The sequence below is a fragment of the Sturnus vulgaris genome, chromosome 22, assembly GCF_052056855.1.
Source record: "Sturnus vulgaris isolate bStuVul1 chromosome 22, bStuVul1.hap1, whole genome shotgun sequence".
NCBI lineage: Eukaryota > Metazoa > Chordata > Aves > Passeriformes > Sturnidae > Sturnus > Sturnus vulgaris.
The window spans coordinates 8,299,481-8,311,842 of record NC_142264.1 but is presented as its reverse complement, the minus strand read 5'-3'; the positions used below and the strand labels follow the sequence as shown (position 1 = coordinate 8,311,842).

Below are 12,362 nucleotides of genomic sequence, written 5' to 3'. Positions count from 1 at the left end.
GGTTACATTGGCAGCTTCCTCAAGGGGACAAAAAGTGGAGCCAAGAGCTTGGACTGTGTGAGTTTTAATCTTAACTCTGACACAGATTATCACCATGCCCAAGTGCTGTCCATGCTCAGTGCCACAGCTACAAAGGGTCCCAGGCTGACTCGTGACCCACAGATCCATAAAGCCCTGGAACTGTGAATGAATGTACCTTGCACGCTGGCCAAACACATTCCCAGTTTTGATTACATTTCAAATTTAACAGGTTGACTTGTGCTCCTTCTTGAAAGAGATTGGAGTATCATTCTAAACAACATCTACAACCAGCACAAGAATTTCCCCCAGGAGCAGCTCCCCAGCCTGCCTTACCTTCTACTGCCTGGGAATTAGGACAGCATCCAGCCCCGCTGGCACACTGCTCCCGCAGGGAGGAGACCAGCCCCTCCAGCTCCTCCAGTCTGCTCAGCAGATCCTTAATGTCTGGGGCAGCTGCACAGCCACAAGCCCGGCGGGGAATGTTAATCCTGTGAGTGAAGACAATCTGGTTCCCCTCATTCACCGTGTGCTCCTCGTAATTCTTGACGGGCTCAATTTCTGCCTTCAGGTCGGCGTCGCCGCTCGCCGTGTCCAGGTCCACGGAGCAGAGGGAGCCAACGGGCAGCTTGATGTTGTAGACATGGTTGAAAACCACAGGCTGGTTGTCCTCTGGCAAGGTCACGTTCAGCCCAGTCTCTCTCTTCTGCCGGATTGTTCTCTTGATGAGTCCCCCAGTGACGTGCTGGGACAGCAAAGCGAGGATGGCACAGGCCAAGACCCGGCTGGGGAGTCCCATTGTGGTGCCCACTTCCCTTTAGAGGCTGAGAGAGTCTTAGGTCTGCCTGGCCTTTGTAATCTGCAGCAGAAATTGGAGAGCCAGGCCAAAGCAAGCTGGAGATCCTTTTCTTTCCTGGTGTGTTTGTTCCCTAAAAGAAGAAGGAACAGTGTAAGGGATTAACAGCAGCTACACAAAGGTGTGACCCTGCTTGTGTGCTGCATCCTCAGAGAACAGGATCACCACACTCCCCTAAGCTGCTGAGTTTACTCTGATGTGTAATAACAGTGGTTTTCCAGGATCTCAGTGTGATTCTGAAGGAAATGTCACCAGACATGAAGAAAGCTGCTGTTATTTCCAGGTTAGAGCAAATACAATGGGTTGTAGAAAGTTTAACTCCCTCAAGCAAAAGACTGGGGCAAAAATGCCTGCTGAGTCTCAGCTTAACTGAAAACGAAGGCAGATAAAATAAATGTGTTCTATTATGATTTAACCAACGTTTAATTCTATATTTCCTTCACTCCTCCACTGCTTGAAGGCTCCTCAAGTTGGTCCATGTAAGAAACTCGAGATAGTGTCAAAAGGTGCATCAACACCAAGTTCATTCCATCCCTTTTCTTTATGTTTTAAATTACTCCAAGACTGCTGTGGAATCTGAACTCCAGATTGTAGCTCCATAGTAAGTTCTATTATATGATGATTTATCAGGAGCATGAAGGTAAATGGAGCTCCCTGCAGGTGGAAGGTTCTGGTGTCAGTGCTTGTATCACAGGGATATTTTAGTATAAAAGTACTGAGACACCAGAGAAGCAGAGACTCCAACAACAGAGACAGCAATAAAAGTACATGTGTAAAAAAGCCTTTTTAGCAGCCAATATCCCTTTCCACCAGGCAGCATTTCCCATTGCCTGATCTTTCCTCAGCTATAACACAGTAACTCATGTACAGTTACAAGCACCTGGCTGGGCTCTACAGCTCCTCCTGAAACTCATCCTTTTCAATTAGCTCCAATATTTCCTCTTCCTCCTCAGTCTGTGCATGTTCCTTTTCAATGGAGTGAGCCAGGGGAGTGGAAAGGCATCCATTGACTTCCATGCAGGATCAGCCCCTCAGCACGTAGAGCAAGGAGCCAAAGCAGTAATGGACTGCCTGAACAAGCACACCTAATAAATGTCATCTCAGCATTTGTTTTCCTTCCCACTCCCAGAAGAGCTCGGTTTAATGGATACATCAGTGACTGTGCTTGCAGTGGTTGCAAGCCATGAAATGCCAGTAATGGAGGAAACAGCAATTTATTCTCTAAACGTCATAATTTTGATGCTAATTTATTTGTCAGATGAGAGACCAGCCTCTTCCACCTTTCTGATTCCTCCAAAGTGGAGGGATTGTTTTTCCCATGCTATCCCAGTGGCTTTTGTGAGGGAATGACAAGAACACATCAGACACTTCACTGAATTTTCGTGGGTTTTGTAGGGAACGTTGAGCTCGCAACAGGCAAACTTCACTCCTGTTTGCTGGGGAATAAATCAGAAGTAAACAAGCAGCAGGGAAGGCTTTCTCCTTGTTGAGGAAAACCATTCAGCTTTAAGGCATTTCTAACACTTACCCCATTTGCTCAAATATTTCTGCAAGCCCTGCCTGCACCAGAAGACATCACAAGGTTGTTAATAAAGAATAACAGGTCCAGGACTCATTTCTGACTCAATCCCTAAACTGGGTTGCCAGTTCATGAAACGTGTTCAGGAGTGCATTTGAAGTGGGATTTTAGTCTCGAGCACTCCCACTTGGGCTTTGCAAAGTGCTTCCCATTCAATTCCATGTGCTGCTGTGCCCTTTTTGCCCCAGGACAAGGTCATACAGCTAAAACTGGTGCCTAACCCTCAAGTAAAGGGACAGGCTGCTTGACAGATGGACCACCAATGGAAAATGGAACAAACTGGAGGCAGTTCTGCATCTCATTCTCACTGAATTTTAGTGCAAGTTGAGCATCCATTTCCTTATGGCTTCTGTAAATCCCAACCTATAGGAATACGGGCCTTACCCAAACCAAGGAAATTGCACTTTTTCTGCTGACCAGTGTTAGTTGACAAATCATTTAATCATTGTACAAACCATGATTTCTTTAATATGCCTGGGAAATGAAAAACCTGCTCTGGCAAGAGCCACTGTCACTGTCACCTCCACTCCTGATGAAAGCCACATGAGCACCAGGACTCTGAGTGGACACTTCTGCATTAGAGGCAGCCAAACCTCTCAGCTCAGATGATACTGGAAGAATTAATGTGTATTGGCTGACATCCTTTTGAAGTTTCTGGAGAAACATCGTGGTGGTCTCGGAGCAGCATTCCATGCCTGCTCTGTGCTTTGACACCTCGTGTGATGTCTGAGCTAATTCATCCCCATCAGGTGTTCCCCATCTCATCCCATCTGCCAAGGGCCCAGCATGATTAGCTGAGCTCCACTCCTGGATCTGACATCTACAAAACAAGACACCTTCCTCCAGTTCTTTATGCATTAGCCATGGTCTTGGCTGGGAGAACAAAGAGGACATCCTCCTCTCCAGCCCCAGTTCCTCAAACACATCCAAACAACAGCTCAGGCCACAAGCGACCACCCAGGAGCAGGAGGGAAATGAAGCCACAGTGACTGCCAGGCTCTGCTGTCCCTTCCTTTCCCCTCGTCTACCCTTCAGGACAGCTCGTGTGGATTGTGTAGCCGTGGGAAGGGGTTTTAACCCTTTAAGTGCGGTGGAAATAAGATGCACAGCTACGTGGTTGTTTTTCATGACAGGAAGAAAGAGCCAAGTTTATTCACAAACACACTTGGTTTTATAGCAGGACTGCAACTCCCAGAGTAGAGAAAAGGTGATTGGTTCAGAGAGAAGACACCCCATGGCCAGGGCCTGGGCACACACCACAACAGGTGTTCTATCTTTGTTATTAATTCCTTTTTATTTTGACCAAATTATCACCCTGGGAGAAATTCTCCCTAGCCTTGAGCTGGACCAGCTTATCAGGCTGGGAACAGAGCTGAAAAGCTCCAGCCTGGAATATTTTTCAGGCTGTAATTTTCTTACTTTCTCAATATGTGTCCCACATAGATTGTATTTTAAACCTGCCTCTTGGAGAAATCCTCTTGATATTTTCTTTGCAGACATCAGCTGCTGGATTATTTAGGGGCACCTAAAAGTCTTGCAGCAAAGGCTGGCAGAAAATGACCCTTCCCAGCATGAGTTTGGTCTTGTGGTCTGTAAGAGGAGCTGGGTGATGTCTGACATCTCTCAGGTTCTTTGAGAGGTTTGTATGACCCAGAGTGTGTCCATTTTTACAAGTATTTTATCTAATAGGGAACACCTCTCATCCTAATGAGCTCATCCTGCCACCCTGATTACAAAAATCCTGGACACGATGATGTGGATGATGTGCACGATGTTCTGCTTGTCCTGCAGGACAATAAATTTAGGGCTGGTGTTCTCCCCATCTGGTCACTGGCACCTTCCCACCCTCCTTGGGCAAGAGTGATCCCCTGCTCTCCTCCTCCCAGAGGCACAATCTCAATATAAATGATAAGAAAAGGTGTTGTGGCCTCTCACACAACTTAAATATCTGATTAAAAAATAGAGATTATGAATTGAGAAGCAAATCATAGCATCTCTACAGCACCAGCTGGGGCAAACGAGATTCAGGTAAGAAGATAATTTTCTTATATGAACATTAACTTTAAAAGTTAGATTTTAACCAAAGAGCAGGAAAAGGCTATTTCTAGAAAACACTCCTTAAAAACCTAATCATTGCCTGGTGATACACTTAATAATATGTGGTGGAGGATGGACTGTCAATAGCACAAAGGGAAGGAATAATTTTCATTTCTACTGCAGCCCTTTCATCTGAAGATCTGAAAGCACGTCACAGTCTGGCTGTCAAAAGCTGAAAAAATGTTATTAAAAAGGGTTATTTCTTTGTTTAGACATCCTCCCTTCCCCTCTTGCCCCCCTCCTGGCATCACAACTTTTTCAGGACCTTTCTATTTAATTAGAAATTTGTTTTTTAATAGGAAATCTTCACTCAATCTTGAAAAAAAACCCCAGGAATCCTGACTCCTGGGGAATACTAAGCAAAGGTAATGCATGAATATTTCCCTTCCCCAAAGCCATATTTGCTGGAAAGCAGCAGGTGTGAGAAACTAAATTAATGTCTGCATACTTTAAAGTCCTGGTGTAGCACTCCAGTCTCTCCTGAACGTTCAGGAGTGGCAGAGTTGGGGGATGATTTGTGGGTATGTGGAATGATAAATATGCAGATGAGAGCCCTGTGCAATTTTAATCAAAACAGATTGCAGCAAAGAAGGAATGGAGGTGTTAAAAACTATCTCAGCTGTCCTTCCTAACGAAGGCAGAAGGCTGATTAAATTTGCTCAGACATCCTCTACATGTCATGACTTGGAAATTAGACATAAAAATGGCAGGGAAAAATAGAGAGGCAAAAACTGGAATCCCTGTCAGAGCAGATACTTCCAACATTACAGCAGGAGGGGATCAAATATTGTCAGCACCACGTTGGATTCAAGCACATCTTGTTAAAATCTGGGTAAAATAGCAGCGGGCTGGATTCTGACAGGGAGGAGAAGAGCCAAAGCCTCTCCAGGGATCACAACAAGGAGCATTTCGAGGTTTGTAGATTGCTCACACCAAACCGGTTTTCTGTGATCTGTTAGCTGCTGGAACTTCATCTTTCCATAGTTCCCAGCAAGGCGTGATCCGTGTGCTCCCCGGATCAGGGATACAGCCTGGGGTGGCCAGCAGGGCAGTGTGGAGGCACTGACAGCATTTTATCACTGCCCCTTGTCCCCTGCCACAGAAACAGAAGAGCCACAGCAGGGATTTGATGTGAGCTGGACCCTTCCCTCTGTGCTGACATGGGGAACTGGGGCATTTCCTGCAAGGAATACAAGCAGGGCTGTTCCACAGGACTCACAAACTGAGACCATCTGCAAAGGGCATTTCCACAAGGCAAAGCCTCCAAAGATGCAGCCCCTCCAAGGCTGGGCTGGTTTTGCCAAGAGCATTTGACTGCCGAGGCTGTGGGGATCCTCTGCAGCAAAAGTGCATTAACTCAGAAATGTTCTCAAAGCAAGGGACTGGGGGGCCCTGGGAGTTCTGACATGTCAGGCCAAAACCTGAACCACTCTGACTTCATCATCTCTCACTGCTGTTTCCACACCTTCATAACTGCAGAAAAAATAATTTTCTTTCTATTCCAAATTCCAACGGGGCGAAGGAATCAGCAGGAATAGTCAGTGTAGGTCAAACTATATTAAACCACAGTGGAGAGCAGAAATTCATAACAGTCCTGAGCCATCAGCCCTGAATCTTTTCAGCAGAAATGATCAAAGCCAAATTGTCGCCTTTTTTTTTCCCCTCTTCTTTATTTACATTATATCCCTTATAAAGAAAGGAATTTAAAGGCAGACGAATTTAGAGTAATTCAGAAAATCCACTGTGCTCCCCAAGGCTCCCAGAGAGCTGTGTGCAAAGAAATGTGGCAATTATTTCAACCCCACTTAGACCCTGCAGATAGATACGAGCAGCTCCTGAGGGTGTGAAACTCCAAAAGGAAATTTGCATAATTCAGGAATTTTCTTCAAAGTCTTAAATCGGCTGCAAGAAGAGGTGAGAAGAGGGTCATAACTTTCCAAAGGGACAGAAAGAAGCTGATTGCCTTTTTCTCAATGGTTCTAACAGATAAAATGCAGAGTAATAAGCAGGAATCCATCCAGGTTCCAGGTTGAGGGCTTACATTTAATTTAGAAATGAATTATTTAATTTATAGTCAAATAACTTCACTTCTACCTCCATGGCCAGGTCATACAAAATAAATATCCTGCAAATGCTCTACAGTTTTCTAGATAAGAAATCTCACATCTGGAAAGCCCTCATAAAACTATGGATCCAGGCTCAGTGACCTCCCTTTAATAAACAGCAAAATGTGAAAGCACTGAATAAAAAGCCTTTGCCACCCCACCTATGCCAGATTTTCAGATTAAAGCTTTTCCTGGAAATGACAAAGGGAGATAAGCATTAATGATCTGGCTGTCTGTGGGAGTATAATGAGTGTGAAAAAGAGGCAAAAAGCAAGAAAGCATCCTCTGGAAAAAACTCCATGGAGAAAGTGGCAGAGAAGAAACAACTGGGAAGGAAGTTTTAAAGGTTGTTTACCTAGAGGAGTTGAAGTGAAGGGATAAAAGTGACACAAATCCACTTTTTTTCTGTCACAGAAGGACTCAGTGAGCCCCACAAGAGGAGCCTCATGGCATCCACATGTGCAGGAGGAAGGCAAAGAGCCTCTTCTCTGAAAGCTTTTGTAATTATAATGAATAAACAAAGCACTCCTCCACTTTAAATATGGAAAACTGGGGCATGGAGAGGCCGACACTGAGATCCCAAGCTCCCCTGCCTTTCTGCTGAGGTATTTTACCCACTGCAAGCTGCAGGAAGCTGATCCAGCTCTGCCGAGCCCCACCACGGTGGTTCAAACACCTCCCAGAAGGCATTTACAGCTCTCAAAGCACATAAAAGCACATTTTCCTCTGGATGTGCCTGCCTTTGTGACTTCAGTCCTTCTCATTTCGGGGCAAAGCAGCAGTTTGTGTTTGATGTGGCTGAGCAGCCACAGCTCGGGGCTCTGGATGCCCCTGGAGCCACCTGTGTCCCATCTGGTGCTGGCACTGCTCATTCCCGAGCAGGGGAGCTCTGTGGGACGAGGGCAGACACGAGCAGGAGCACTCTGAGTGCAGAGATGGGAACTGCTCTGCACACTTAATTCAGGGCTCATTCCAGTTTTCAAGCCCAGGATGCCTCCATCCTCCATTCCAAGGGCCTTGCCCATGCCACTGGAATTAGTTGTGAAAACAAGAGGAATTTCAGATTATCTTAAATCCTATGAGAGGTCCTGTTATCACATTTATACCTCAGACTCTTTCAAAAAACTGCAATTAATTCATGGGTAATTTTTGCCCTGTGCAGCCCCCGAGGTCTTGCAAAAGCCAGAACTCTTCACTCCAGTTCAGATTTTACCTTTGGCTATGGCCCTTAGGTGATGCTCCTGTTTTGGGGAAGCTCTAGGGTCTCTGGTTCACAGATCCTGCTGTACACCATCCTGAAATAAAACGACTTGGATGCATTTTAGCCTCCACCCATTCTACCTTGGCTGGAAAGCAGCACTGCCAGGGCTGTGCCAGGGCTGTTTTGGAAGGAATTTTAATTAATTGCTTTGTGTACACTTTAGAATTTAGCAAAGGCTCATATTTCAAAGCCATCAGCATGACAGAGCCACAAAGGGGAAAGAGAAATAATCCACTGAAGCCAACATCCATAAAAATGGGAAAGAGCTCTGGTAAATTCTGAATGATAAGCATAAGAAGAGAGCCATGAGAGGCTAAATCTTCTGTTGTACGGTGACTATTTTGAGGTAAATTAGCATGATTATTCCATTATAAACTACTTTTGTTTCAGAAGTTTTGTCTCTTAGCCATGGAAAATCTCTCCAGGTCTATCCTTGTTCAGGATCTCAGAGAGAGAACAGAACTTTCCAAACTAAACAATGAGTTTGGCTCTTTTTCAAAGCAGACTAAAAAATCAGGGATCGGAGGTGGTCTTATTCCAGTATCAGTGACACCTCTGATCAGTGAAATACTGAATATATTGAGCAAATCTCATGAATTAAATAAAAAATTAAATCAGCTGGCAGAGATACAGCTGGGAGAAAGTGACTGCTGAAAACATGCAATAATTAAACAGAAGCGAAAAACAGATTATGGACGAGGTGCTTGCAATAACAGGATATGGAACTCAGCAACCAAGAGGTGCCTTCCAGTTCCTGGGTCCTACAGACTCTGCTGATTTGTGTTTCTTAGGAATTACCTGGCTGATGATGAGAAAAGAAAAGAAATCCTGTCTGAACATACCATTGCTATTGCTATTCCACCAGGAGCAAAGGAGCAAGAGCTCGGGGGAGAGCCAGGAATGTGGGAATGGCACCGAGCTGGGATTGGGAGAGCTGAGACCAACCCTCAGTTCTGCCATCTCAGCCCAGGCAGTTCTCATCCTGATTTCTAATAAGTCTAAACAAAGTACAAATAACTAAACTTCCTAATTCTGTTTCTAGCTGCTCTGGAAAGATTCTTCAGTTTACTCCCAAGAAAAGGCTTCTTCTGCTCTCAATTTTTGTGCACAAACTTAATGCTCTTCATGCTAGAATGCCTTAATTCTTTTAATATATTACCTGGGTTAGAGGAAGCCCCAAGTGTGCTAAATAAGAGGAGCCAAGTGGCTACAGCTGGTAATAAGGTTTAATCACAGTCACCCTCTAAACAGGTCACAGGCTGGGACAAGATTGATGGTAAAAGGGCAAAGGAGAGCCTTGGGAATGGCACAGCCTGGAGCAGAGCTGCTCTGACACCACCACCGTGGTGTTCAGGGCAGAACTTACTCTCCAGGTCAATTATTTATAGAACTAACTCAGACCTCGAGTCTTTGCAGCATCTGTCTCCACCAGGTATCCCAAGCATGATGAAGAATTCACATTTCCAGGAGCAGAGCCCAAGGCAGTGGCATCTGCTGAACCCTGTGATATCCCAGCTTGCCTTGGCTTGTGTCAGAGCCTTGCAGATATTTAAGCTGGTGTTTAAATGAGAAGCATCCAACGTGGCATTATGTAGTAATTATATAAAGGCTGCCAGCCTCGGGAAGAGACCACACTAAAAACAGGAATCCAAAGCTCTGAGCTCATTTTTTGTAGCACCAGATTTAATAAAATTATCCCTGTTAAAAATGAGGGAAGGTAATTGCTGAGTGACTTAGAAGCGTGGTGCAGAATTAATCAGACCACACTCGTAATGTGGTGTTTAATCTTTCATGTAAATTGCTGCTAAATGTGCATAATTAGAAACAAATCAATGATACAGCTCAGTGTGAGCTGCAGATGTGCTGCCTTCCAGCATGGTTATGAGCTCCTGACCAGGGATAATGGGGCTTAACCAGGTCTCCAGCCTGGGGCTTGACAGGATCTTGCCTTTTTAGTTCATTTTGCTTCAAGAACTGCAGGACTCCTTCCTGCCTTTCCTTGGACACCTTGTCCAGCAAAAGTGAGCCAGAGTGGGCAGCTGCTCACCACGTCCTTCTCCTCATCACAGGGACAACAGGAGCTAAGTCTTGACACCCAGACTGAGATGCCAAAGCACCTGGCTGCAAGTTTCCCGAGCAGGGATGAAATCCTTGGGATAGTGGTGCTGCCCAGTATTAGGTGCTAAAGGCCTTGAGAGCACCAAGACAACACAACGGTGTCACTTCCCATCCATCAGGGAGGGATTTGTGGCACCTCTTGGCAGAGGGTGAGTTTGGGGACGCTGTGTGTGACCCCACAGAGTTCCCAGGGCTGCCAAGGCTCCGAGCATCCAACAAAACCCGACACACAAAGGGAGCTGGGAGTGAAAACCAGCCCTGCTCCATGGCTGCATCCTGTGCCAGGGCTGGCTGCTCCAGCAGGGCAGCAGCCCAAAGGCAGCTCCAGCCAGCAGGGCAGGCTGCTTGGGAGCAGGAAAATCTGAATTTCCATACGTGTTTCGAGGAGGACATTGGCAAAGAGAATGCCCAGCCAAGGGGAGGCGGATAAAGCATTTCCCTGCAGAGGTTTATTTTGGGTGTGCTGGAGGCTGAATTCCTGTGCTGGAGTAATCCTGGGGATGAGGTCATGTGTTCCCTGAAGGGGCTGCTTTGTAGCCCCTGTTAGTTAGCAACGCTTTTTCTCTTATCAAGCATCTGATTAAACTCACAAAAGAAGGGTCTGTAAAAAACGGGCTCAGGCAGAATTGAGAAGTGAATAAATAAATTGAGTTTGGGGATTTTTGAGGGTTTTTTTTGTGTTTTTTCTTTTTTTTTCTTTTGCCCAACAGGAGAAGGGGAGAGCAATAAGATGGGAAAGGGGGACAATAAACGGATTCTTTGTTCTGAGATGACAGAACAAAGATCTTCATCTATTTTCAAGATTTCTACAGCAGCAGCTCAGTGGCAGAAACCAGTTACACCCATCCATGTGGCAGATGTCACCTGGCAGGGTCACACTCTAGCATCCAAAGAGCACAAACCATCCCACACCTCTCCCTGCCAGAGTGACCAGCACCCACCTTCTGCAGCAGTGAAACCTTCCCCAGAACAGGGCTTCTGTTCCATTGTGGAGGAGGTAAACTGGACTCCAATTTTTATTTGAAGAAAGATTTTTTTCTTGAAGAAAGATTTGGCTGGTTTGCACTGATCTCTCTGCAAGCACTCAAGGATATTTATGAATTATATTTACTGTACTTACTAGAATGACAGTATTTCACATCTGTTATTTGGTGGCATCAGTGGTCTCCTATATGAGAAGAAAATATTTCTTTTTGTTCCTCTCATTTTGTATAATTTTAATCAGTATTTCCCTCCATTGGATGTAAAAAAAAAAAAAAAAAAAAGAAAAAAAAAGAAAAAAGTGTGAAAGTTGTCTTTATAAAAGAACTGGAGCCAAGTGATGATAAAGTAACAGGTACAACTGCTGGAAGGGTTTTCACAACACATATTTGGTCATTGAAAGGTGCCATGTTTCATTTGATTCTGAAGACTCAGCACGAAGGAAACTGAGAGGGAATCAGCAGCATTTCAGAAGCTCCTATTCTTGAGAAAAAATTCCCTGACAAATCTTTTTTAGTAAATCTTTGAAACCAGTAATGGCTTGCTTTGAACCAAATGGCCTGTTTGAAAGAATAACCACCTCAATCATTTCTTCAAAGGATTCCTGCTCCTTCTTCTAATAAAAGCCAAAGCAGCCTGGCCTTCAATTACTAAGTGAAAATTTATGAAAGTGAACCCACAGTGCTCATGCTCTCTGCACCCCAGGACAGAAAAAAGAGAATTAATCTCATGTTCACTCCCACCTCTAAAAGCTCAGAGCTGTGCCCATCGGGGACTAAAACACATCAGTGCATTTTCAAACACAAACTGAATTTTCAGGCAGCAAAACACTTCAAAAATACTGGTCCAGGTGCCAGAGGGCTCCTTATTGCTGCTCTGCCCAATTACCCTCAGCTTGTTACCATCTCCACGGACAGGAATTCTCCCTTTCCCAAGACCAACTCTGCTTGTTATCCACCAAAGGATTGGGACTATGGATAAATAACACTCCCCTGTCCCCCCAGGATGTTTGGCTGAGAGTCAGATTGGCTCGAGATAGAAAACAAACAGCTTGGAAGAGTGAGAAAGAGAAGAGAGCAGAGCTGGGAGGGGCAGCAGAGGAGACAGACACTGAGATTTCTCAGGTTTGGGATTTGATGGTGCTGCTCTGGTGTCTCAGACAACTCCACTTCCCCTCTGCCTCCAAAATGTGTTAGCCCAGCTGGTGCATTTGACCCACGGCACTGCAGGGATTCACAGCAGCTAAAAATATGTCTGTGTATTATGTTTTTTTAAAATCCTGGTTTTGTTGGAGGCAAAAAAAATATGATAAAACCATGCAAAAAAGATGCTGCTGAATGAGTTCAG

General features: G+C 45.0%; 1 protein-coding gene across 5 annotated transcripts in view; it reads right to left on the bottom strand.

Moving 5' to 3' along the window:
- The window catches only part of TNC (tenascin C), a 71,441-nt gene that overhangs the window by 46,755 nt on the left and 12,324 nt on the right, over positions 1-12,362 (bottom strand). For all 5 annotated transcript variants that reach the window (XM_088177709.1, XM_088177711.1, XM_088177710.1 and 2 more), the window contains exon 2: positions 355-947. In XM_088177709.1, coding sequence (XP_088033835.1) covers positions 355-817 — 463 coding nt within the window. In that variant the 5' untranslated portion in view covers positions 818-947. The remainder of the gene's footprint in view (positions 1-354; positions 948-12,362) is intronic.